The sequence below is a fragment of the Helianthus annuus genome, chromosome 13 (assembly GCF_002127325.2).
Source record: "Helianthus annuus cultivar XRQ/B chromosome 13, HanXRQr2.0-SUNRISE, whole genome shotgun sequence".
NCBI lineage: Eukaryota > Viridiplantae > Streptophyta > Magnoliopsida > Asterales > Asteraceae > Helianthus > Helianthus annuus.
The window spans coordinates 61,907,533-61,933,809 of NC_035445.2; the positions used below are offsets into that span (position 1 = coordinate 61,907,533).

The 26,277-nt window shown below is 35.4% G+C and overlaps 3 protein-coding genes across 3 annotated transcripts; all 3 read left to right on the forward strand.

The window, feature by feature from the left end:
- Positions 1-15,312: 15,312 nt before the first annotated feature.
- Positions 15,313-18,923, forward strand: LOC110900859. Its single transcript, XM_022147719.1, has 4 exons — positions 15,313-15,515; positions 15,631-16,571; positions 16,627-17,556; positions 17,980-18,923. The coding sequence occupies exons 1-4, from the start codon at positions 15,313-15,315 to the stop codon at positions 18,921-18,923; spliced, it is 3,018 nt and encodes a 1,005-aa protein (XP_022003411.1).
- A 166-nt stretch (positions 18,924-19,089) lies between these two features.
- LOC110900858 (ATP-dependent DNA helicase PIF1-like) lies at positions 19,090-19,509 on the forward strand. Its single transcript, XM_022147718.1, has one exon. The coding sequence runs from the start codon at positions 19,090-19,092 to the stop codon at positions 19,507-19,509; it is 420 nt and encodes a 139-aa protein (XP_022003410.1).
- Positions 19,510-22,302: 2,793 nt separating this feature from the next.
- On the forward strand, positions 22,303-25,841 carry LOC110897904 (nuclear poly(A) polymerase 3). The gene is made up of 10 exons (XM_022144638.2): positions 22,303-22,647; positions 22,802-22,879; positions 23,032-23,139; positions 23,307-23,369; positions 23,472-23,633; positions 23,723-23,836; positions 23,917-23,979; positions 24,074-24,376; positions 24,696-24,860; positions 25,244-25,841. Exons 1-10 carry the CDS (start codon positions 22,447-22,449, stop codon positions 25,601-25,603), a joined length of 1,617 nt encoding a protein of 538 aa, XP_022000330.1. The 5' UTR covers positions 22,303-22,446; the 3' UTR covers positions 25,604-25,841.
- Positions 25,842-26,277: the final 436 nt, after the last annotated feature.

Consider the following 26,277-nt stretch of genomic DNA (forward strand, 5'->3'; position numbering starts at 1 on the left):
TCCAGCTATAAATAGTAGGCTGTGGGACTTGAATTTCTGCGTTGGAACGACGTTAGAATTCAATTCGTACGCCGAGTTATAGTCCGTTTACTACCAAACACACACATAAGCTCAAATTCTGCTACGATACAGGGTATTAACTCGATCGCTATTACGATTCATTTTCCGACCGATCAATATATCCAATGGATGTTTAAGTGCCACCCACATTAGGGTTATACTTTGTCGTTCGTCGTTAATTCGATGAATGAGTTTAAGTATCGCACTTTGTCGTTCGTTGTGAGAATTTGATCTTGTGAGTTATCGTAATTGTTGTATTAAGTTACCTACCTAGTTCGTATGCACTAGGTTACAAGGCTAAATCAATAGGCTAAGCTCTGCCTGTATAAATCTGCAATATATCAAGGGTTATCTGTAGACTAAACTTTGGCCGTATGAATCTGCATTATTATAATGTGAGTCATTCCTCTTTTATAAACTCTTTTCTCACAGTTTGTGAGTCATTCTCTTTTTATTAACTGTTTTACAATACTCCAAATCAATTTCCAAAGATTATAATTACAGTGATTAAGTTTATGTAATCACCAAATTACAGCCGGTATGTGGGGTATTGTGCATAGTATTATTATTATTGTTTCCTTCACATTAGGTGGGCGAGCCTAAATGTGACATACGTCACTCATTGGGACAGCCAATGGTGATATGACCACAGTCACAGAGCTGGTCTGTGACAAATACATATTCTTGAATGTTGGTTGATAATAAACATATGTAAAAACCCTTAATACTGTAAATTATAACAAATGTGTCGTTTTCAGTAAAATGAATGAACTCACTCAGTATTTCCCGCTGACAAAACCTTTTTAAAACGCGTTTCAGGTAATTACAGTAGATTGGAGTAAGGATTGGATCCGACACTAAAAGACTTCAAGAAGTGGCTTATTTTATTAATTAAATCAAATTAAGAAATATTGTTTTTTTTTATTAAAAGCTACCTTTGTAAAACATGGAATTTATTCCATCTATTTAAATAAAAATCCGGTGTTTCTAAACTCTGATATTTTTCCTAACTCTCGGTCCTGATGAAATTTCCGCTGCAATGTTTTTCAAAATAATCACCGGTACCACTGGACTGCTCGCGGCTTCCGATTCCGGCTAGGATGGGGTCGGGGGTCGTGACACAAACGCACCTGCTGTGTTCATGGATTTGATGAATAGGGTTTGCAAGCCCTACTTGGATAAGTTTGTGATCGTGTTTATCGATGACATCTTGATTTATTCAAAGACAAAAACTGAGCACGAACAGCACCTAAGAGCCATTTTGGAACTGCTGAAGAAGGAACAGCTGTATGCCAAATTCTCGAAGTGCGAGTTTTGGCTACGAGAAGTACAGTTCCTTGGACACGTGGTGAATGGAGATGGAATTCATGTTGATCCCACAAAGATTGAAGCGATCAAGGATTGGGAAACGCCAAAGACGCCAACCGAGATTCGGCAATTCTTAGGTTTGGCTGGCTATTATCGAAGGTTCATTGAGAATTTTTCAAAGATCGCTCAACCATTGATGCTCCTCACGCAGAAAGATAAGAAGTTTGATTGGGGAATCAAACAGGAAGAAGCGTTCCAGATATTGAAGGAAAAGCTTTGCAATGCGCCAATCTTAGCATTACCGGAAGGTACTGATGATTTCGTGGAATACTGTGACGCCTCACGTCAAGGATTGGGTTGTGTGTTGATGCAACGCCAAAAGGTTATTGCTTATGCGTCACGGCAGCTGAAAGTGCACGAAAAGAACTATACCACACATGACTTGGAGCTTGGCGCAGTAATTTTTGCTTTAAAGATCTGGAGACACTACCTTTATGGTACAAAGGGCACAATCTTCACAGATCACAAGAGCCTCCAGCACATATTCAACCAGAAGGAGTTGAATATGAGACAAAGACGATGGGTTGAGCTGTTGAATGATTACGACTGCGAGATAAAGTATCATCCAGGGAAGGCGAATGTGGTCGCCGATGCCCTAAGTCGAAAGGAGAGGATCAAGCCCATAAGGGTTAGGGCTTTAGAAATGATAATTCAGACCGATCTTTCCTTGCGCATTCGTGCCGCGCAGAAAGAAGCTCTCAAGGAAAGAAACCTTGAAGAAGAATATCTCCGTGGGATGGTGAAGCTATTGGTACCAAACAGGGAAGGAACGTTATGTTTTGAGAAAAGGATTTGGGTTCCTTTGTTTGGAGGTTTAAGGAAGGTTATTTTCGACGAAGCTCACAAATCGCGGTACTCTATCCACCCTGGAGCGGATAAGATGTACCAAGATCTTAAGGATTACTACTGGTGGCCTAGGATGAAAGGCGATGTGGCTGTTTATGTGAGCAAGTGTTTAACATGTGTAGGATCGGTTTTGACACCGTTCGATTGCGTAACGAACGTTTCACGTGCGGAATCCGTGAACGAACGTGACCGAACACACGATAACGTACTTTTAATGTGATGCCATTGCTAACTTTGACAAGATTGATACAAGAATCACGTATTTACAACTTTCTCTCTCTACTTTCTCTCTCTAGAAAGTCTTCTCCAAGTCTCCTCTCTAAATCTCTAACTCAAAGTCTACCAAAAGTCTTACTAAAGTCATAACATATCTCCTATTTATATGGTCAAGGCAACTTAGTGAAAGTTTTCACTAATTACAAGTTTGCCACCTTGCCATTTCTAACTAAGTATGACAATATGCACTTGATTTCTTCTCGGTTTTTCACTATGACTCGGATTAACCGGATTGACGAAGGCAATAGACAAAATATGCATCAACAATCTCCCCCTTGGATATTGCCGTAGTCAATCTCGTAGTGAAAATCGTAACGACTTGTCTTTCTCTCTCTCTAAGACTCGAACAAAGATGTAGTTGACAGACAACTGCACTAACAAACTCCCCCTTGGATGTTGACGGAATCTTCAGTGAGAGTCTTCAATCATTCACAGCATCTCAATCTTGTTCGATCTTCTTCAGGAACTCATCCTGGAATCATATGCCTGAATCTTTCTCTGGCTCTAACTTTTGTCAGACTCCCCCTATCATCATGCTGGGATCTCTGTCTGGAAATTGTTATCACCATTGAAATCAACTCCTGGCTTTCTCTGTTTAAGCTCTTCTCTGGTTCTGATATGTATCCTGGCTATCCGTAGCGACAGGATCAGAAACCTGCAAAACTCAAACACACTATCACAAACCGATACAATTTGCAATTCAACTTAATGAATTAACTAATCGTATAAGAAAAACTATGAAGATCAAATTGTAGGTTACCATTCAACTTAGTCATCAAGTTAATGAACCAATTTTGCATTTAAATCTTCACAATTTAACACTCTCTCCCAAACCATAAGTTCAACATGTTTAGCACTTGAAATGTCGAAAATCAGTTCTTCACACTCTGTTGTCGAAAATCTTTTTGAAGTTTTCAAATATCAAACAAAAATACAATATTTTTGGATTTTTGAATTTAATGAAATACGAAAATGAACACTATTTTTGAGAGATTGTGCAAGAGGATCATATCGGTTTTTTGAGACATATCACCAACACCGTTGATCTTGATTAATCAGCAAATGTTAAAAACAAATTTACTTCTGATTGTCAGTATTGTTGTCCACTTAAACCTCTACATAAATTTTCAATTGATTCAAGATACGTATTTAATGTTTTAGAACTTGAACTTATTTGTGTGTTCCACTTCTTGAATATACTCCCGTATCCAGATCTCAATATTCTGATTTACAGGTAAGTACACTACAAATGATATCTGTATATAATTTAGGGGATAAAATGCGAAAACTGAGGGATCTCAGGTCAGAACTTCCGTTCAGCAGAGAGATATCAGCTTCGACTTAGCAGTGGGTCCCCTTTAGAGGATCTTTTCAGCTACAACAACTGATCATCAATTTTATTGTCTAATCAGCTGAGGGCTTTATGCTATGTTTCAAGCATATGAAGAAAGTATTAGCCAGGGACTAGGTCAGAACTACCGTTCAGCAGAAGTCTCGGAATAATACCCCAGACATCATTTGAGTACAAGAACCTAGTATTTCAGAATAAGAAACCTTTCAAACGAGATTTCAGGGGTTACCTATATATCCAAGTAGTGTTCCCCACAAAATAAGTAAGTTTTGATTTTATGTTTATATCTCGAATACAATTTACTAACTGTGTGAAGCCTACTGACACATCATTAGTAAGACTTGTTTAAAAACAATTTTGTCTTTACAAATCTCTAGCATGCTGTGATAGTCCACCGATGTACTATCATCTCCTCTTTTTGCAACAAAACTCATTTTCATTTTTCAATTTTTTAAATTTTTCAAAATTTTCTTACTCCCCCTAAAATCAAAATATGTTTCAATTTTGATTTTCTGAAGAAAAATTGAAAACAAACTATACAAGAAATATGACAACATTATGTGAATCACCTCAATTCACCATTTTCGTGCAAAAACAATCAGAACTCCCCCTCACAACAAACTATTTTCCCATAATGATTTCAAAACACTTAAGTTTGTTTTAATCAAAATGGTTTTTCCGGAAAAATTAGTTTGTGTTCAAACCATTTGTAGATTCGGGGTTATCTCTTCATCTTGTTTTCTTCAAACATTTTAAAGATTTATCATTTCCAGTTTGATCATAAACCATCAGTAGAAAATCAAGTACAAATTAATGTCCCTGATTTACCACGTACGAGGCGAAAAATCACCAAAGTGAAATTTCTCAAGAAATGTGCCGATTCATGATCCACGATACCATCTTGGGATCTCCGGCAAGTCAGGTTTTCTATTTAAACAATTTCACCCAAGCCTGACTGACCTTGGGTGATTTTGAATTCTTGCTCAACAATGGTGGAAAATTTGCATCATCCATTGCTAAACTAGAATTCTCAACTTTTACCTCAACCAATGGCTCCTCTGGCTTTGACGAACCAGAATCATTGCCTGCAGATGGCTTGTCTGACTTTGATGAGTCAGATTCATCGCCGGGAAGTGAAAACTTCACTTTCTTCTTTTTCTTCTCCTCTTTTGTCCCCAAATTTGTATCTGATGAATTCTTTTTGCTTGTCTTTACAGCGGAGGTAGTAGATTCATCAGAACTTTTGTTCTTTCCAACGGATGAACCCGAGGACAAAATTTTCTCGAGATACTCTCTCGCCTTCTTCCTCTTTTTCCTCAGTCTGTCTTTCTGCCCCTGTGAAAGTTTGACTTTCTTTTCCGGAATTGACTGTTCTTGAACTTTAGGTTTCAAAACCTTCTGTTCCTGGGGCTTGACTTTGACTGGAATCTTTGCCGTTTTATGAGAATTAACCCTCAATCTTTCATTTGATTTCCTTGGGCAATCTCTGGCAATGTGACCTTTGATGTTGCAATTAAAGCATCTCCTGGTCTCATAACTCCAATACCGGCAGTTAACAGCAATGTGTCCATGATAGCCGCAGCTGTAGCACACTCTGTTATCGTACCTATCACCATTTTTAGTCCAAATGCTCAGATCAAAGCATTGTTTGGCTTGGTGATACTCCTTCCTCAACTCTGCTTGATTTGGCGCTTTAGCACTGTGATCTTTCCTGCACCCAACAATTTTTGAATTTTCATTCTTTAAATCTTTTGATTTTTGATTGTGATGGGATGATTGAACTGATGAGTTGTTTTCTTCTTTTTTAAATTTTTGTTTCTGTTTTACAATCTTCTTCACAGGTTTCTGCTTAGAGCATTCTCCCTTTTCAGTCGAGTGTAAAACAGTTTTCTGAAATTTTTCTTTTAATTTCAAAAATTTTTCCTTTTTCTTGATTTCAGCATCGGATTCTGTCTCAGATTCATCTGCTGAATAAAATTCCTCATTTTCATCATCAGTTTTCTCATCACAATCTTCAACTTTTTCACTTATCGGCATAGAATTGATTGGTTTTGGACAAGGAAAATTCAAACTGTCAGATTTAGTCACAAAACCTTTCAATTTCTTCTCAAGTTCATCAATTTTGTTCCTCGAATTCTCAGCTTCACTTTCAAGCTGAGATATTCTCCCAAAATGAGACTCGATTGTTTTCTCATTTTCATTTTTCAAATTTTCAAGAACAGATTTTTCATTCATCAAAACTTTTATCTGTTCCTGAAATTTTGATTCATTTGCTTTCAGGTTTTTGTTTTCAAGCTTTATCCAGAAATCCTCATCTTCTGACGATTTCTTTTTGCTTTCAGACTCCTTTTCTAGCTCTTTGATTTTCTTTCGAGCACATTCACCTTCTTTTTCAAGTTTAATGATTTTCTGAAGATGGGAATTTATCATTTTCTGTTTTTCAATGTTGTTTTTGCTAAACACATTTCTCCCATCTTCAAGAATTTTCATTTGATTCTGAAATTCTTTCTCAATTTTAGTTTTTTCACTTTCAAAATTCTTAATTTTTTCTCCAAAAACCTTTTCTTTTTCTTTCAAATTCTTATTTTCAAAAGTCAAACTGTTCAAACCATCCAACAGTTTGTCATTTTCAGTTTTAAGTTTCTCACAAATACTCTGAACCATAAGAATCTGTTTTTCATCAATTTGCTTTTCATCTTTCAGCTCCTTGACTTCGTATGTCAAACTTTCCACATTCTTCAATAGTTTGTCATAGTCATTCTTGAAGCTGTCACATTTAAAGCATACTGTTGCATTCTTCACAGATTCTTTTGCTTTTGAAGTATCTTCTTCTTTTTCCCTTATTGTACCTGCACAAAATATTTTAACGAAATCAAAAGGATTTCCATTATTATCAATATAACAACCTCTTTTGATATCGTATTTCATCACATATTTTGCTCCAAGATATACACATATTCTTTTATCTATTTCACCAATCACCTTCAAACTTAGATTCTCTAGGTTTCCTTTTATTTTGTCAATCAATTCTCTTTTAATTTTATCATTCTCATAACTATGTGTTTTGAGTTTTTTTAAGAACTCTGATGAATTCAATTTTGATAACCCAGAGAAACCAGAATTCGATCTTATATTTGACAAAATATCATCCCATTCTGTAGGTAAAGCATCTGCAATTTTTGATACTTTTTCACCATCTGTCAACCTTATCTCATATTTTTCCAATTTTCCCAGTAAATAGTTAAATCTGCTTTCCAACTCCTCCACAGTCTCATCCTTTTTGCACAAAAAATTTTCAAGCCGCATAATCCATATCCGTTTATCATCTTGTTCATAACTGTGATACCAACCATATCCATCATTTAATCTTTCAAGATGATGATTCTCCTTTTCATCAAACACCATTGCCATTTCTTCGCAAAAATGAATCCGACACGTGTTTACGTTCAAATGGTTGCACCTCCAGTCCACTACACTAATCAACAATTGGGCCTTGGGCTGCACAAACAACAACTCAAAGTGAAATAGTGAAATAGGCTGAATATGGACGGTGCTTGTGGGCCTTCTAAAAATAGTGGGCCTGTTGAGAAGTAGACAAACGGGTCGACAATATGGGCTTTAAATGAGTGGTACTAAATGGATGGGATTGGGCCTTTAAAAGGTGGGCGGCAAGTAAAGATAATATTGGCCACGAAAAGATGATTGGGCAGTGGGTTTATGATTGGCTTAAATGGACGGTGGAGTGGGCTGCAATGGAGACTCTTAAATGAGTTTGGGGATTGGAAATTAAAACGGTTGGGCGGTGGATAACAAGTGGGACGGTGCAATTAATGGAAGGTTGTTGTAAAGTGGGCGGCACCAACAATTAAAATATGGGATTGGTCCATATGATGGGCGGTGCACAACAGTTTACAAAGCCCAAAAAATTGAAAACAAAGCTATCAAAAACCAATAAAGCAAACACAGTAATGTTTCTTTGGGTCAGCAGGTATTGGCTATATGGGGCGGTTGGGCAGTGGAAGTGGGACGGTGGATTAATATGGACAGTGTATTGGGTCTTTTAATGCAACGGCACCAAAAAGTTTATCAATCACAATGATTTGCCGACAATTCTGCTATGATTCAGAATACACGTGAAGAAGATGACCTAAAAGCGATCCACAATCTGACTCATAAGCGGTTCAGAAAACACTTTGAGCGGTCCACACATAATCCTATGAGCGATCCAGAACAGTACCAATGAGCGATCCACGTGTTCTAAAAGCGAACCACACGTGACTTTGGAGCGGTTCAGCCAATCAAACCATACGAGCGATCCAGGCTGTTTGTTCGAGCGAACCACCCTGTCAGTAAGAGCGATCCAGACCTGATTATTTCGAGCGATTCAGCGCGATTTTGGACAGAAAAACCTCGATTTCTCTCAAACGGCTTGGAATTTTTATCTGAAACTTGGTAGGGTTGTAGATCGAGACAAAACGCACAACATATCCAAAAATCAGACGATTTGGACCATATTTACCTATTCAATTTAACGTTTTTCAGAAAAGAACGAGTAGAATATGAAAAATCGACGAAATTGGATCTGAATCTGCTTTGAATCGGCTGAAATTAGTACGAAAACAACGTGTTTGATCAAGCAATCGAGCTCCTAGCTCTGATACCACTTGTAGGATCGGTTTTGACACCGTTCGATTGCGTAACGAACGTTTCACGTGCGGAATCCGTGAACGAACGTGACCGAACACACGATAACGTACTTTTAATGTGATTCCATTGCTAACTTTGACAAGATTGATACAAGAATCACGTATTTACAACTTTCTCTCTCTACTTTCTCTCTCTAGAAAGTCTTCTCCAAGTCTCCTCTCTAAATCTCTAACTCAAAGTCTACCAAAAGTCTTACTAAAGTCATAACATATCTCCTATTTATATGGTCAAGGCAACTTAGTGAAAGTTTTCACTAATTACAAGTTTGCCACCTTGCCATTTCTAACTAAGTATGACAATATGCACTTGATTTCTTCTCGGTTTTTCACTATGACTCGGATTAACCGGATTGACGAAGGCAATAGACAAAATATGCATCAACAACATGCGCTAAGGTTAAAGCTGAATACCAGAAGCCCTCGGGACTTCTGCAACAACCGGAAATTCCCAAGTGGAAGTGGGAACAAATCTCCATGGATTTTATTACGAAGTTGCCAAGAACGCCAAAAGGCCATGACACTATTTGGGTAATAGTGGATCGATTAACGAAGTCAACGCACTTCTTACCTATCAGAGAGAAGGATAATACGAGCAAGTTGGCCGAAATTTACATGAGAGAAATTGTTACACGCCATGGAGTACCTCTCTCCATCATCTCTGATAGAGACGGAAGGTTCGTATCAAGGATTTGGCAATCCTTCCAAGAAGCTTTTGGCTCGCAATTGAATATGAGCACCGCGTTTCACCCGCGGACCGACGGGCAAAGCGAACAGACGATACAGACTTTGGAAGACATGCTGAGAGCGTGTGTTATGGATTTGGGTGGTAGCTGGGATAAGCATTTGCCCTTGGTCGAATTTTCATACAACAACAGCTACCACGCCAGTATTGGTGCCGCGCCATTCGAAGCTCTATATGGCCGCAAGTGCAGATCACCGCTTTGTTGGTCTGACGCAGGTGATAGACAGTTGGTTGGTCCTGATGTGGTCCAGGAAACCACTGATAAGATCGCACAGATCCGAGATCGCATCAGTGCGGCTCGTGACCATCAGAAAGCCTACGCGGATCGAAAAAGGAAGCCTCTGGAGTTTGAGGTAGGTGATATGGTTTTGTTGAAGGTATCACCCTGGAAGGGTGTGGCACGCTTCGGGAAGCGTGGGAAGTTGAATCCGCGGTATATTGGTCCGTTCAGAATTCTGGAAAGAATTGGGTCCGTAGCATACAAGTTGGACCTACCTGCCGAATTAAATGGTGTTCACGATACGTTCCACGTATCAAACTTAAGGAAGAGTCCAACGCAAGATACCGTTGTCATTCCTACCGACGAGATTCATGTCGACGACACGCTCCATTTCGTTGAAGAACCTGTTGAGGTTACGGATTGGAAAGTGAACAAGACCCGCCGGAGCAGTGTCAAGCTCGTCAAAGTTCGTTGGAATGCCAGACATGGTCCTGAATTCACCTGGGAGCGTGAGGACCGGATGAAAGAGAAATACCCCCACTTATTTCCTAAGAACCCTGCGACTAGAAGCAGAACTTAAAATTTCGGGACGAAATTTTTCTAACGGGGGGAGAATACTTGATTTCTGATACATGCATATTCCTGCATCATACTTTACATACCGTCACTACATTATTTACATGCTGAACCTTAGTGACAAACATGATGCACAAAAGCACAGTAGCACTATAAACGGATAACCTATTGAACATGCTGATAAAGCCAGCATCAGGCAGACACTGCCTCTAAGGCCTGTATGAGCCAGAAAGATTTTACTACACCCATAGTGAGTGTAGGGATACAAGGGTTGTAGAACTGCGTCTCTAGGAATAAGATACAATGACAGGATGTGCCTAGGACATACACTGAGCACAAAACTCAGCACTTTAATTAACAATTAAGCTTTTAGCTAACTAATAAAGTGCCAAAAACATGAGGAAAATATTACTAGACACTTTCCAAAGTGTCGGGAATAAGTTGTGATACTAAAAATGGTATTAACGACACATTAACGCTTTGTTAAGCACTTTAACGGATTACTATCCAACCGAACAACCGGACTATACCCGGAACATGAAAATATTGTCATTAACATTATTTGCCTTTTTCTGAGCCAGTTAGGGTCCCTGAATACCCTAACACCCGCTATTAAGCACAACACACAACTAACCGGGTTAAGCACTTAACTAACTTACTTAACCTAACTAATATCCAACTAATTAGTTGAAAATGGACTAGAACCCCCCCCCTCACTAACCGTCCCCAACTAGAGGGGACACACTTTGTACAATTATGATTATTTAATTCATGGATGTTTAATATCCTTGTGACATAAGATCCTTTGGGTCTTAACTTCCACTTTGCCTATAAGTAACACCATTTGCACCAAGATTACTTACATTCCATAATACCACACAAGAACACCCTCTCTCTCTCTCTCAAGGCTTCGGCCGAACACCCCCTTGTGCATCCATCCATTTTCGAGTTTCCTTCATCACATTCCAACATCACACAAGCATCAAGGATCCCGTATAAGAAGGCTTGGTGCACTCGGAGCTTGAAGGACCTCATTCTCTTGCTTTTATCAACCCTATTTGCGTCTAGATTAGCCTCGAGCTAGTGGTAAGTTACTTAAAACACCTTCTCGAACTAATTTAAAGTGGTTAAAAGGATTTGTAACGGTTAAAACTCGAAATCTTACAAGTTGATGTATTAAAGTCTACTAAAAACACAAATAATGATGGTTAAAAGCTCATATGTTGTGTAAATGTTGTAGTAATTGATTTGTGTGATTATTTGGACCCGATCTATGTCGTGGTAGCTCGGATCATCATTTAACCCGGGTTAGTCATGATCATGGATCATGACATAAGGTTGTTTTGAATGTAACAAGGGTTAAAGGGTGAAACTCTACCACACACGAATCATGAACTAGTGTAAAAGCATTTTTACTTGTGAAATAGTGTTTAAAACTAGTAGATCCACGGATCTACAAGCGGTATTTTCAAAGGATCGAGTGTCAAGAAAATCATGTTTTCTAAAGACGGATCTTATGATAACTAGAATGATTTTTAGAACACACAAGTGTGTAAACACTTGTGTAGCACAAAGTTTCGACAAAATAACAATTTTTGTAAAAGATGACGAGAAGTTGTGAAGACGGACATGAACTCGCTCAACAATTTTTGTTGATTTTTCCAACTTACATGTATTTCAGGGAGCTAAGGATTCTGGCACGGTATGCTATGTTTTCCGCTGCATAAGAGTTTTGAGGTCATCCAAGTTTAGGGGATGTGACTTTTACCTGGACGAGTCACAATCCTTAAACTGCGTTTATTTCATGTTGGTGTTGTGACTTTCAAACAATGTTTTATGTTATCAGGTTGTAGTGTCCGTTGCATGAGTCAACGCCTTAAGACAATGTGGTGTTACTTATGTTTTAAAACTTAAATCAATGGATGATCTTGCATGGTTTTATTTTCATATAGCTTGTTATGATTAAGCTATGGTATTAAGAAGTCACACCGAATTAACCACGCTTCCGCAAAGCCAGGGTGTGACAAAGTATTGGATTAAAATACCAAAACTTACCAACACGTCTTTACAAACATCAGTAAAACCGTGGGAGAATGAATCCATACATCCAAACTTCCTCTCAAACGATATTGATGTGAACATAGAAATCATTGGAAGTTTTGTTGGATAATGATGAACTTTTTCAAAAGGTGTCAGCAGGTATGTATATGGTGCAGTTTTTTTAAATACCAACAGACATCCTTCTTTCAATGAAAGGTCAGAGACAACTGAGGACCATCCTTCTTTTAGAGCAAAAGTTCCATTGTGTTTTGAAAATCGGTAATCCCATCTCATACCGTTTACACACTCTATAACGTTAACGTTACCAGGAACTTCTTTGAGTAAATGATTGTTTGCAAAGCTTTGTGGTATTATCTGTTGAGTTCAAGTATTTAAGTATTGGCAAATGTTATATGTGAATTAATTGTTAACAATAAAACTGTAGAAAATGGTTTTAATGTAATAATCTTACCAAGATTTTGGAATTAAGAGAATCCAGATATTTATAAAAAGACATCTTCCAAGATATTATGTTTCTAGTTAAAAATGAAAGAAAAAATGAAACAATGTATTTTATCAGATACTTCATTATTTATAATGAATGCGATAACAAATGTGAACCAACAATGTTTAACATATCTATGTCATTCAGATAACGCATTTAATATTTATCGATTTATCTAGAGTATAACAATAAATAAAAGATTTGTCATTTAATCATATTCTTTAATATGAAGTAAGAAAAACAACAAAATATACCTTATCGATTGCTTTCAAGAATCCAAATGTAAGACCATATCTAACAAAACTTCAAATCAGAAACATTATAAAAAATAAAAAGCTTGTAAAATTAAATTGATATATCATCTAAAACATGCAATACATTGAGAACAGTCTTCATAACAGTTGTTAATCATGTGCAAGTGAAACTAATGTGTATACCAATTTTAATAAATATTATTATACCTTGATCGAAGTTGTTGATGATGTCAAAAGTAAGAAGAATTCAAGTGGAGTGATTCAATATTTCAAATGGACATCGGTGATTAAAACTTGAAGCACTTTTTATGAGATCAGACAAACAATTTTGTAAAGTGGATTTGGAGAGTCGTTAAAAAGGTAAAGTATGTTTCTATCTGCCTCTATGTAAAAAGGTAATCCGCCATTGGGATAATAAATTACATTTTACCGCCATTCAGATAAGGAACTTACATTTTACCCCCTAATAATATAGCTTTATTTTTCAAATAAGTCAAATCATTTCCGAAAAATTCAAACCATTTTCAAAATACTTTGAAAGTCTTTTTCTTGAGTACTGTTCTTTCAACCAAGTCAAAGTCAAGTCTGTGCTGAAGCAAGAAAAAAAGGAAGTGTGTTCTGCAACAAAAGCGAAACAAGAGTGCTTTTCATCGCACATCGACATCTGATTTTGTTAAAAGGATTCCATTATTAAACACTCCAAGTGGTATGTCTTGTAGGTTTGTAAACAAAATTTTACAAGAAATATATATTTATATGTTATCTTTTGGGAATCCTTACACATGTTTCGTATTTTACAAGTTTCAACAACCAATGTTGAGAGAAGGAATGTGTATCATTTTCCTGCTTATGCTACTCCAGATATTAGCAGTAATTTGTTTCACTCATCTTCTGAAGTAAGAGGTATACTTACTACAGATATTTTTTGGTAATTTCAAAAATTTTCACAATACTTTCAAAGTTCTTTTCTCGAGTTGTCACCAATCTTTTCCATTCAAGTATTTTAAAATATGGATACAGATAACACAATTTCAAGTAAGTATGAAGTTGACCTTCAAGCAATTCAACGTCAAATGTGTGCTGAAGAAAGAGAAAAAAGGAAGTATGTTCTTCAACAAAAGAGAAACAACAGAGGTTGTCATCCTGCATCAACATCTGATTCTGTTGAAAGGATTCCATTTTCAAAAACTTCAAGTGGTATGTGTTATAGTTTTACAAACAAAATTTAAAAGAAATATGTCGTATATGTTATGTTTTTGGAATCCTTACATATGTTCTATTTTACAAGTTTCAACCACCAATGTTGAGAGAAGGAATGTGTATCATCTTCCTGTTTATGCTACTCCAAATATTAGTAGTAATTTGTTTTACTAATCTACACAAGTAAAAGGTATACTTACTGCAGATATTTTTTGGTAATTTCAAGTAATTTTCACAATACTTTTAAAGTTCTTTTCTCGAGTTGTCAACAATCTTTTCCATTCAAGTATTTTAAAATATGGATATAGATAAGACAATTTCAAGTAAGTATGAAGTTGACCATGAAGCAATTCTATGTCAAATGTGTGCTGAAGAAAGAGAAAAAAGGAAGTATGTTCTTCAACAAAAGAGAAACAACAGAGGTTGTCATCCTGCGTCAACATCTGATTCTATTGAAAGGATTCCATTTTCAAATACTTCAATTAGTATGTATTATAGTTTTGCAAAAAAAATATGTATGTATATGTTATGTTTTTGGAATCCTTACATATGTTCTATTTTACAAGGTTCAATCAACAATGTCGAAAGAAGGGATGTCCATCACACTCCTTTTGGAAGTACCAAGCAAATATCCAATTTTGTTGAGAGGACTCCGTTATCAGATATTACAAATTGTATGTTTTAAGTTTCATAAAACAAAAGATTTGTTTAATCTTAAGTTTTATGAATTGTTATATATATCTTATTTTACAAGCTTCAATATAGGTGGAATATCTAAAATTGAATTACAAATGAGTGATGAGATGTTACCAGATTCTGTGGTTAAGAAGATTCATGGAATTTCTAAAGGTATAAGATACGAATGTAAATTCCTGTTAACTTTTCAATATGTAGAAAACTTATGTTGACTTATAAATTTACTAAGTTTGTAGATTATATTGATCATGGAGATGCCATATTTGTGTGTTGTAAATGTGATGCAATCTTATGGGAAGATGAAATTCGTAGGGGAAATAAAAAACGTAACAAAACATCCTATTCTCTTTGTTGTTCAAATGGAGATGTTGAGCTACCACGACCGCCTACACCTTCTCCACTACTACGTCATTTATATAAAAGTCGTACCTCACAGTCTCGTAATTTCATGGATAATATTTGAGCATATAACATGATGTTTTCCTTCACATCTCTTGGTGGGAAGGTTGACAAAAGTTATCAAAGAGGTAAAGGTCCTTATGTATTTAGACTACAAGGTCAGAATTATCATCGAATGGGTAGTCTACTTCCGGACGATGGGGAAGAACCTAAATTCTCCCAGCTTTACATATATGATTCACAAAACGAAGTTGTAAATCGTCAAAAAGCAGTAAGGTAGTTTCTTTATGATAAATGTGGCATTTAAGAATATATATTTTGCTTTTTAGTATATTGACATTCATTATTATTTGAAATGAATGTAAATTTTAACATTTTATATTCATGGCAGTTCTCACATAGAATGCAAAACTACAAGAAACAACCAGCTTGATAGTACAACCACAGAGGGTCTTAAAGATATGTTGGATTCTTGCAATCCTCTTGTCCAATCCTTCAGAATGGTAAGAGATTGTTTTCAAGAAAATGAGTTTCAAGATGTAAGCTTGAAGCTTATTGGAACAAGATATAAGGATGGAAGAGTTCACAATTTGCCAACAGCATCAGAAATTGCTGCTTTAATACATGGTGATTTTGATGGAGCATTTGATAAAAGGGACATTGTTGTTAGAAAGAAGTCTGGTGGTCTTCAAAGAATTAATGAGCTTCATCCCTCTTACCTTGCTTTGCAATATCCACTTATTTTCCCATATGCTGAAGATGGTTATAGAGTTGGTATTAAACATAGAGGGATTGCGATTGATGATGAGGTACTTAGAACCAATCTTACAATTAGAGAATTCTTTTGTTACAAAATTCAAGATAGACAGAATCAGTTTTCATTGTTAGTTAATGCGAAAAAACTATTTCAGCAGTTTTTGGTTGATGGATACACGATGATAGAATCTGCCAGGTTGAATTATATAAGGACACAACAACCTAAACTTAGAGTGCAAAATCTTAAGAATTTGAATGCTACTGTTGAAAGTGGAGAGAATAATGCCTCAAGTTGTGGTAAACCTATACTTTTACCTTCATCATTTACTGGTGGTTCTAGATATATGATGCAAAAGTACTTGGATGCTATGGCAATTTGCAAGTCTGTTGGATATACCTATTTATTCATAACGGTGATTTGTAATCCAAACTGGCCTGAGATTTACAGGTGTTTGCACGATAAAGCTCTTAATGCTGAAGACAGACCGAATATTATCTCTAGAATATTCAAGTGTAAATTGGATCATCTTATAAAAGATTTCAAGAAACATAAATTCTTTGGTGATATACAAGCAGGTACCCTTTAGTTATATTTTTTTACTTTGAACATCTAATTATATTTATTTAACAGCCCACTATTCAAAAATTTCAGTTATGTATACAGTGGAATTTCAGAAGCGTGGACTCCCACATGCTCACATATGTTTGTTCTTGGGTGCTGAAAGCAAATTTCTAAATGCATCTGATATTGATCGTGTTATTACTGCTGAGATAGCAGATAAAGAAAGAGATCCTGAATTATATGAGCTTGTCAAGCAATTTATGATTCATGGACCATGTAGTACAGACAACCCACTTTGTCCATGTATGGTTCAGCAAAAATGTCCTAAAAAGTTTCCCAAAAAATATGTAGATGAGACTTGTGTTGATTCTGAAGGATATCCTGTCTATCGTCGCCGTCAAACAAGTAATACGGTAGTAAAGAATGGTGTGACACTTGATAATAGATTTGTAGTTCCTTACAATGCTCTCCTTCTCAGAAAGTATCAGTGCCACATTAACGTTGAATGGTGCAACCAGTCAGGTTCTATCAAATATTTGTTTAAATATATTAATAAGGGGCCTGATAGAGTGACTGCTTCTGTTTTTCAAGCCAATATCACCAAGAATAATACGGAACAGAATGTAGTTGTAGATGAGATAAAAGCATACCTTGATTGTAGATATATCTCTGCTTGTGAAGCTGCTTGGAGAATATTCATGTATGATATACATTATAGATATCCAGCTGTTGAAGTATTACCTTTTCATTGTGAAGATGGTCAGAGTATTGTGTATAACGATCATGATAATTTGTGTGATATTGTTACTGATCCAACTGTGAAAATGACAATGATTACAGAGTGGATGAATTGTAATAAAGTCGATGAATTTGCCAGGACATTGAGGTATGTTCAATTTCCGGGATATTATGTATGGAATGCTAAAAATCGCAAATGGAATCGAAGAAAGCATCCGTATGGATCAATTGGGAGGGTACATTATGTCCCACCATCACTTGGTGATTGTTATTACCTAAGGATTTTACTGAATCATATTAAGGGACCAACCTGTTTTGAAGATATAAAAACAGTTGATGGGCAAGTTTTTAAAACATTTAAAGATGCATGTTTTGCACGGGGGCTGTTGGATGATGATAAAGAATATGTTAATGCTGTCAAATAAGCTAGCACATGGTCAACCGGAGATTTCTTGAGGACCTTTTTTGTAATGTTGTTGCTGTCAAATTCGATATCTCGTCCTGGTGATTTTTGGTCAGAAACGAAGTCCCTGTTATGTGAAGACATTCTGTATCAACAACGAAAGATAACTTGTATTGCAGTTAATGTTATTATTTTATTAAAGTTATATCCAATTACATTAAAATTATGTAATAGTTCTGTTATTGGGAAAAAACTAATACTTTTTTCAACATTTGTTTTAGATTTGGATCTTCAACAGGAAGAACTTGAAAATATCTGTCTATCTGAAATTGAAAAGTTGCTTCTTACCAATGGAAGTACAGTGAGAAATTTTGATGATATGCCAAGTGTTCCGGACAATTATGTTTCATCGTCGAACAATCGATTGATAATGAAAGAATTATCGTATGACAGACTAGCTCTTCAAAGGGAACATGATCGTTATGTAAAGTGTTTAACTGCCGAACAGGAAAAGATATATAAAATTGTTATGGAAGCGATTGAAAAAGGTGATGGAGGTGTGTTTTTTGTATATGGTTATGGTGGAACTGGAAAGACGTTTCTTTGGAAGACATTCTCAGCTGCATTACGATCAAAAGGTGAAGTTGTATTGAATGTTGCATCCAGTGGAATTGCTTCACTTTTGCTGGATGGTGGTAGAACTGCTCATTCAAGGTTTGTAATTCTAATCAACATTAATGAGAATTCAATATGTTCGATAGAGCCAAATACTGAGTTAGGTGATTTAATTAAAAGAGCAAGATTGATTATTCGGGATGAAGCACCTATGACTCACAAGCATTGTTTCGAGGCTCTTGATAGAACAATGAGAGACATATCACGTTCCAGTCAACCGAACATGCAATCGAAGCCGTTTGGGGGAAAGGTCATTCTATTTGGTGGTGATTTTAGACAAATTCTTCCGGTCATCCCTAAAGGTACCAGAACAATGATAGTCAATGCTTCTTTGAATTCTTCTTATATATGGCGGCACTGTAAAGTACTAAAGCTAACTGAGAGTATGAGATTAAGAGTTGGTTGTCAGGAAGCAGATTTGAAAGAAATAAAGGAATTTGGAGAATGGATTTTAAAGCTTGGTGATGGTCTGCTTGGTGAAGAAAATGATGGTGAGATTGATATTGAAATACCAGATGATTTACTTATATATATATCCGGACATGAATAAGTTTTTGTGGGATTTAACGTATTTCCAGCAAAGAGGGATTCTTGCTCCAACTAATGAAGTAGTGGATTCAATAAATAAAGAGTTGTTAGAGAGTCTGCCTGGTGAAGAAAAGGTTTATTTTAGTTCAGATAGTTTATGCCAATCGGAGGAAGAATCAGAGCTTAATATGGCGTTGTTTCCTCCTGATGTGTTAAACAATCTTCATTTATCTGGTTTACCTAATCATAAATTAGTACTGAAAGTTGGTGCTCCGGTGATGTTATTCAGAAACATTGATCAGGCAAATGGATTGTGTAATGGTACACGTTTACAAATCACGAAGCTCGGAAAAGTTGTGATTGAAGCAAAAATTATCACAGGGACTAATATAGGTCATCATACTTTGATTTCAAGACTGAAGATGACACCTTCAGATAAAAGAATACAAGTGAAGATTTCTCGAAGACAATTCCCACTTTCACTGTGTTTTGCTATGACAATAAATAAAAGTCAAGGACAATTATTGGAGCGTCTTGGTTTATATCTTCCACGTCCAATGTTTAGTCATGGCCAGCTCTATGTTGCTGTATCTAGAGTAAAAAAGTAGGAAGGGATTGAAAATTTTGATTTGTGATAAAGAGAAACGAGTCTGTACAACCACTACTAATGTGGTTTACAAGGAAGTTTTACAAAATCTATGATGATACTAAACATCTGTCAACATGGCAACGTCTGTTGGGTATAATGGAGGAACTGTTGTTAGGAAATGTTTGTTGGAAAGCAATACAACTTTTTGAAAGCATCTGATACTTGCTCTGCATTAAGCTTATCCTGAGAACACATGTTGTTAATAACATTATTCTCTTAATATCTGTTTACTAACCTTTGTAATTTCTGTTGACTGACCTTTTTAACATGGGTCGACTAACATCTGATAGTTACTATCTATAACGTTATCTGGCAAGCTCTCTTGGAGATAATCGATGACAGTTCTTAGTAAAGTCTGTTGGAAAGCAACATAAGTTTTAACAGTTAATAGATAACAGTGGCTTGCTATCAACATAAAGGAATTGATGTTGAATAAACCTATTGACCATTAGTGTATATCTCTTTTATAAGTCTGCACTAATTATTTTTTTACTCTTTGTTGAATTCTAAATGAGATGTTGACCAAAAGTCTAACAGATGTTTACCAAAAGTCAAACAGTTGTTGACCAAAAATCAAACAGATGTTGACCAAAAGTCAAACAAATTTTGAACCACTAAGAATTATAGTTTGCCAACAGTGGTTTCACTTTAAGCAATCATCAACGGAATTGGTGAACTTTATTTGCAAAAAATGGTTTTAACTTTATTTGAATTTAAATTACAAGTACCATATATTTCTCATTCTTATTGCAAGAATTGTCTTCGATCTCTGATGGTTTTGAAAACAGTGGTTTCACTTTACGCTATCCATCTGGTAATTTCTGTTGGAGATAATGGATAACATTTTTTAGGAAAGTCTGTTGGAAAGCAACTGAAGTTTTTAACAGTTAATAGACAACAGTAGTTTGCTATCAACATAATGGAATTGCTGTTGAATAAACCTATTGACCATTAGTGTATATCTCTTTTATAAGTCTGCACTATTTTTTTACTCTCTGTCAATATGGGCTATGCATGGTTTTCTAAGAAACGACCCGTGTTTGCACACGGGTCTTACCGCTAGTACTATATAATAAAAGAAACCACTTTCGGGACATATGTCGTTTTATGAGGTGGGCTCAATTAAAATTTATAGAAGAGATTTGATGATAAAGATAAAAATAAGTGATATTAATTATTAAAATTAAAAGATTTTGATGATAAGAATAAGGATACTGATAACCATATATTAATTAATAAAACTAAGAGTTAAATGCCATTTTAGTCCCTGTGGTTTGAGCCATTTTGTCAGTTTAGTCCAAAGGTTTCATTTTTCACCTGTGGGTCCAAAAAGGTTTCACCGTTGCCATTTTAGTCCATTGGGTTAACTTCATTCATTTTTTCTGTTAACGAGAAGACCAATTCGGTCATTTTATATGTAATTCGGTTAACTAGAAGGGCAATTCGGCCATATAAAATGACCGAATTTGCCTTGTCGTTGACAGAAAAAATGGATGAAATTAACCCAGTTGACTAAAATGGCAACGATGAAACCTTTTTGGACCCACAGGTGAAAAATGAAACATTTGGACTAAACTCGCAAAATAACCCAAACCACAAGGACTAAAATGGCATTTAACTCTAAAACTAAAAACTATATATTAACGTTTTTATTATTTATAAAGATAGAGATAGTTTTAATTGTTTATATAAAAGTTTATAATCTTTATCTTTATTTACGATCTAATAACCGACGATTAATGAAAATTAAAAAATAACATTTTTTTTCTTTTAACGTTTTCTTTTACTTTTTGTGCTTATTAATAACTATTTAATTTAAAATTTCATCGATTTAACCATACGAAATACTTAAGTTTCTAACCTATTAATAAATAAATAAAAAATAAGTAAAATGTTAACTTGTGTAATATACAAGTTTCTAACCTAATAATAAATAAATAAAAAACAAAGTAAAATGTTATAATACATCAAAGTTCATTTTTTTTTTCAAAAACATATATTGACGAAAATATGTGTTAACCGATTATATTATATTTAATCAACCCGTGTAATACACGTGTTTATTCAGCCCATGCAATACACGTTTTTAAAGATGTAACTTTTTTATTATCTATAATAATAGGGAAAATGTCACGGAATAGTAACCAAGTTTTAAAAGTGTTCTAATTAGGTCATTCGTATCGTTTTTGTCCCTATTAAATAACTTAACATTCAAATCGAGTCATGTCCTTTTTTCCATTGTCAAGAAAAAAATGGAGCATAAGATGTTGGGCTTGGATTATTTTAATATATAAAATTATATTTATTAAAAATAAAAACACTTTAATTACATTAAAAATTAAAAAAACAAGTTACAATCCACTTCACTCGAGTTAGCATCAAATAAAAGGGAAAAAGAAATAAAAATCCACATCACCACGATTATACCTATGAAATAGATGAAAAAAACCCTTGGTTTTAATGAAAAATGAATGTTGATTGATTTGATTGGAACACTTTTGAAACTTGAGTGACCTAACTGAAACACTTTTAAAACTTGGTTACTATTTTACAAAGTTACCACATAATATATAAAGTTATATTTATTCAACTTATGTAATATACGGGGTTATAACCTAGTATAAATATACTTAAATATCATGTTTAATATAATTTTTATTTGTTGAATATTTGTTGAATGTTGAATGACACACGTGTAATAAAAGATTTTTTTTAAACATAAAAAATAAACCCTCCATTTCATGTAATCACTTTGAAATTTCCTATTGCCCTTTTCTTGAATCCTTTCTGTAAATCCTTTTTCAAAACCACCTGTCAATTCATCTTCTTCTTCTTCAAAAATCTCATCAATTTCAAGCTTCTTTACCCCAATAGAGTGCGATTCTTGTTTCATTGTATGGCATATGTCATCGACCATAATAATCCCACCGGCAGACCTGTTCTTGTTCCCAATTACTCATCACTCAACCTCATAAACCCTAATTTTCTTCACAATCCTCATCATTTTCACAATCAAGTGTTGGTTCCTGTTCAATTCGCTTTGAATCCAGCCCTCGTTGCTCAGATTGAACTCGACAGATCAATCTCTCTTCAACAGGTATCTTTTTACTCAACTCAAAACCCTAATTATTTCATGTTTTATTGTTTAGGTTAACTTCAGTTTGTCTTTGATTATTCAGATCTTATTAATTTTCAATTTTCAGACTATTTAATGTTTTAGTAATGGATTTTTTTTTAATTTTTTTTTGTAGTTTATGAATGATGAGGGTTTGGTGCCTTCTAGAGAAGAAGAACAGAGGAGGTACAATGTTATTCGAAAGCTTAAAGAGGTAAATGCTTTTAATTGAATTAATATTTGGGATGAATGTGAATTGAATTATTGTTTGGGATTGGTAATTGGTTTATCGAATGGTTCAGTTGTATGATTGTGACATTATGAAATGAATGTAATGTTATGTGGATAATTTGATTGGTGATGCAGATAGTGATCAAGTGGATTAAGAGAGTTGCTTACCTACGTAGGCTGCCACAAGATCATGTTAGAGTTGCCTCAGCAACTATATTAACATACGGATCATACGGTCTTGGTGTGAGTTTCTGTTTTATTTATTTACTTTTCGCCTTTCTGTGTAGCTTCCGTTGGTTTTATGCTGTTAATCCCCTTGAATGCCATTTTTCCAGCACAAGCTGCGTTTTAACTTTTACCTTAGGTTACCATATATATCGGGCTCTAATTTGTTTTTATATTTTGTTTAGGTGCATAATGCGGAATCTGATATTGATGCTCTGTGTGTTGGCCCTTGGTTTGCGTCTTTGACGGTGAGTCATCGTATCTGTTTCCTTATTTAATTCATATGCACTAAAAAAGAAATCTCGAAAACACAAGTTTTAATCAACATTGTTTTATTTAATGTTATGCAGGAGGACTTTTTCATAGTTCTACACGACATTCTTGCAAAAAGGGTAGAAGTGTCGGATATCCAGTGTGTTAAAGATGCAAAGGTTCCTTTAATGAGGTTTAAGTTTGAAGGAATTTCAGTCGACTTGCCTTATGCTCAACTTCAAGTAACAACCGTTCCCGAGGTACCTTTGACTTTTGTTTTTTCGTCTTTTTACAATTAGATTATTTGAAATGATCGAAGTACACACATTTAACTGAATTTGATTCGCAGAATGTTGACATACTCAACCCGTTATTCTTAAACGGGATTGATGAAACAAGTTGGAAGAGTTTATCTGGTGTACGTGCAAATAATAGCATCTTGCAGCTCGTTCCGGACGTTAAAGTAAGTACGCTTTATACACTCTAAAGTAAGTTATGATATACGTACTCTAAATAAAGTAATGTATTTATATTGTATTGTAGATATTCCAGCAATTACTGCGTTGCGTTAAATTATGGGCAAAAAGGAGAGGTCTGTACGGTAACGTAAGGATCATCTATCTACTCATTGACATTCACATTTATGATGTTCATTTTTTGTTAATAGTTTCATGATGTGATTCATTCATTCATTTTGCAGTTATTTGGGTTGTTAGGCGGTGTCCATCTGGCGGTTTTAACGGCTTTTGTTTGTCAAAGGAATCCTAACGTGAGCTTGGCTGGGCTCGTTTCAATCTTCTTTAAGACATTTGCTTTATGGCCATGGCCTGCACCAGTACTTCTACAACAAGGAATAATGATGCCACGTCATCACTCTGAAACACGATCGTTAATGCGTATTCAGCTTCCTAGCAGTCCACATGAGTATTGCCATTCAAACGTCACCACTAGCACTTTCATGAAAATCAGCACAGAGTTTCGCAGAGGCTATCGTCATACTCAGGCAAGTATATGATTTAGAGGTAGCATTATTGGTCTATTAAGAGACATGAGTTGTCGGATGTGGTTTGATCGGGTGGGGTGGGGTTACGTAACTTGCCAATTTTTAGTAGGGGGCAGATCAGGTTGGGGGATAATAATAATAAAGAGTAAAATGCCATTTTCGTCCCTGTGGTTTGGCCAGTTTTGCGACTTTCGTCCAAAGGTTTATTATTAACATTTTACTCAATAATAAATGTTAATGACTGCAAAAACGATATATCTAACAAATAGTTAATAAAGCTTTTGGTACGGGTTCAATTCAAGAAATTGTGTTGGTGCAGGATCTCTTGAAGTCACAATTCGATTGGAGAAAGCTTTTTGAACCGTATCCGTACTCGAAGATTTACCAACACTTTCTAAAGATACGCCTTTCGACTTCAAATGAAAGTGAGTTAGGTGATTGGATAGGCTGGGTCAAATCACGGTTTCGTGGTCTTTTAGTTAAGGTAAGAAACAAACCTAAATTTATTATCATTGAAATGCGAGTAAAGTACACGGATGGTCCCTGGGGTTAACCAAAATTTTGGATTTGGTCTCTAGCTTTTCAAAAGTACGCAGATGGTCCCTGTGGTTTGCACTTTGTAACGCTTTAGTCCCCGGCTAACAAATCTAAAGGTTTTAGTAGGCCTCAGTTAGGGGCTAAATGCGTTACAAAGTGCAAACTACAGGGACCATCCGTCTACTTTTGGAAAGTTAGGGACCAAATCCAAAATTTAGTCAACCACAGGGACCATCCGTGTAATTTACTCGTAAAATACCTTCAAAATCTGAAAACGTGAAAGACACATTAAACTTCGATGTATTTTACACAACTAATTTGTTGTTGCAGCTTGAGGAGGTGCATGTTTTCTATGACCCGAACCCTACTGAATACTTTGATACAACAATACAAGATCCGAATGTTGTTTTTTACTGGGGGCTAGTCCTCGGAAAGAACAAGTCAATTAATCTAGATTCAATACAAGATGGATTCAAAAAGAATCTCGATATGGGTCCCAAAAGCCTAACTGGAAATATCACCCTATCGATTATTCAATCGTCTCAATTACCCAAGAACATGCAACTTGTTGATACACAGCCCATGGTATCAAACCCTGGCCAAATGGTGCCCATGTACTCGAATCCCGTACCTCACGGTTTTGTTGGGTATTCTGGACCCGTGCATCCAGGTTTTGGGCCTATGAACTAAAGATGTTTTTTTTATGTTTGTGCATAGAGGAGAATACACAAATTTCACAGTTTGTCTTTTTTTTTTTCTTTTTGTTGGAAGTTTTGACTGGAAATAGATAACAGAGTTTGAAAGGATTGGAGAGAGTGAGATTGTACATTGTTGTAGATGGGACAAAAGGGTGATAGTTTTCATGGATACCCTTCAAATGTTGTTATGAGATATGACATTGGTTTAATTGTATATTTTCCTTTCATTACTGAGGCACTTATGTTATTATTCGTATTGTAGCCTCTACAGTGATGGCATACTTTACGGTTATGAGATATGGTTTTAAGATCGAGAGAGATGAGAGGAATTCCTTATCTATGTCCATATATTTATACTAAAAACAAATATTTTTTTTTCTCAACTTTTTAATTAGATAATATTTTATACCTTTATTATTACATTCTAAAAATACTAAAAAATTTATAAGGTTTTCTCTCTCTAGATCTTTTTTCCCATATACTTACAGATAAACAGTAACTTTCCTATATATTTTCTCTCTCCTGAACTCACAATTACTAAAAAACACTAACAACTATTCCTTATAATATAACTAAACATGCTTACATATTTTTTAGGGTCATCATTGTGAATGCTGTGAGACGAAATTTAGACGGTATGTCATATGTGGTTTAAAGAGACGGTGT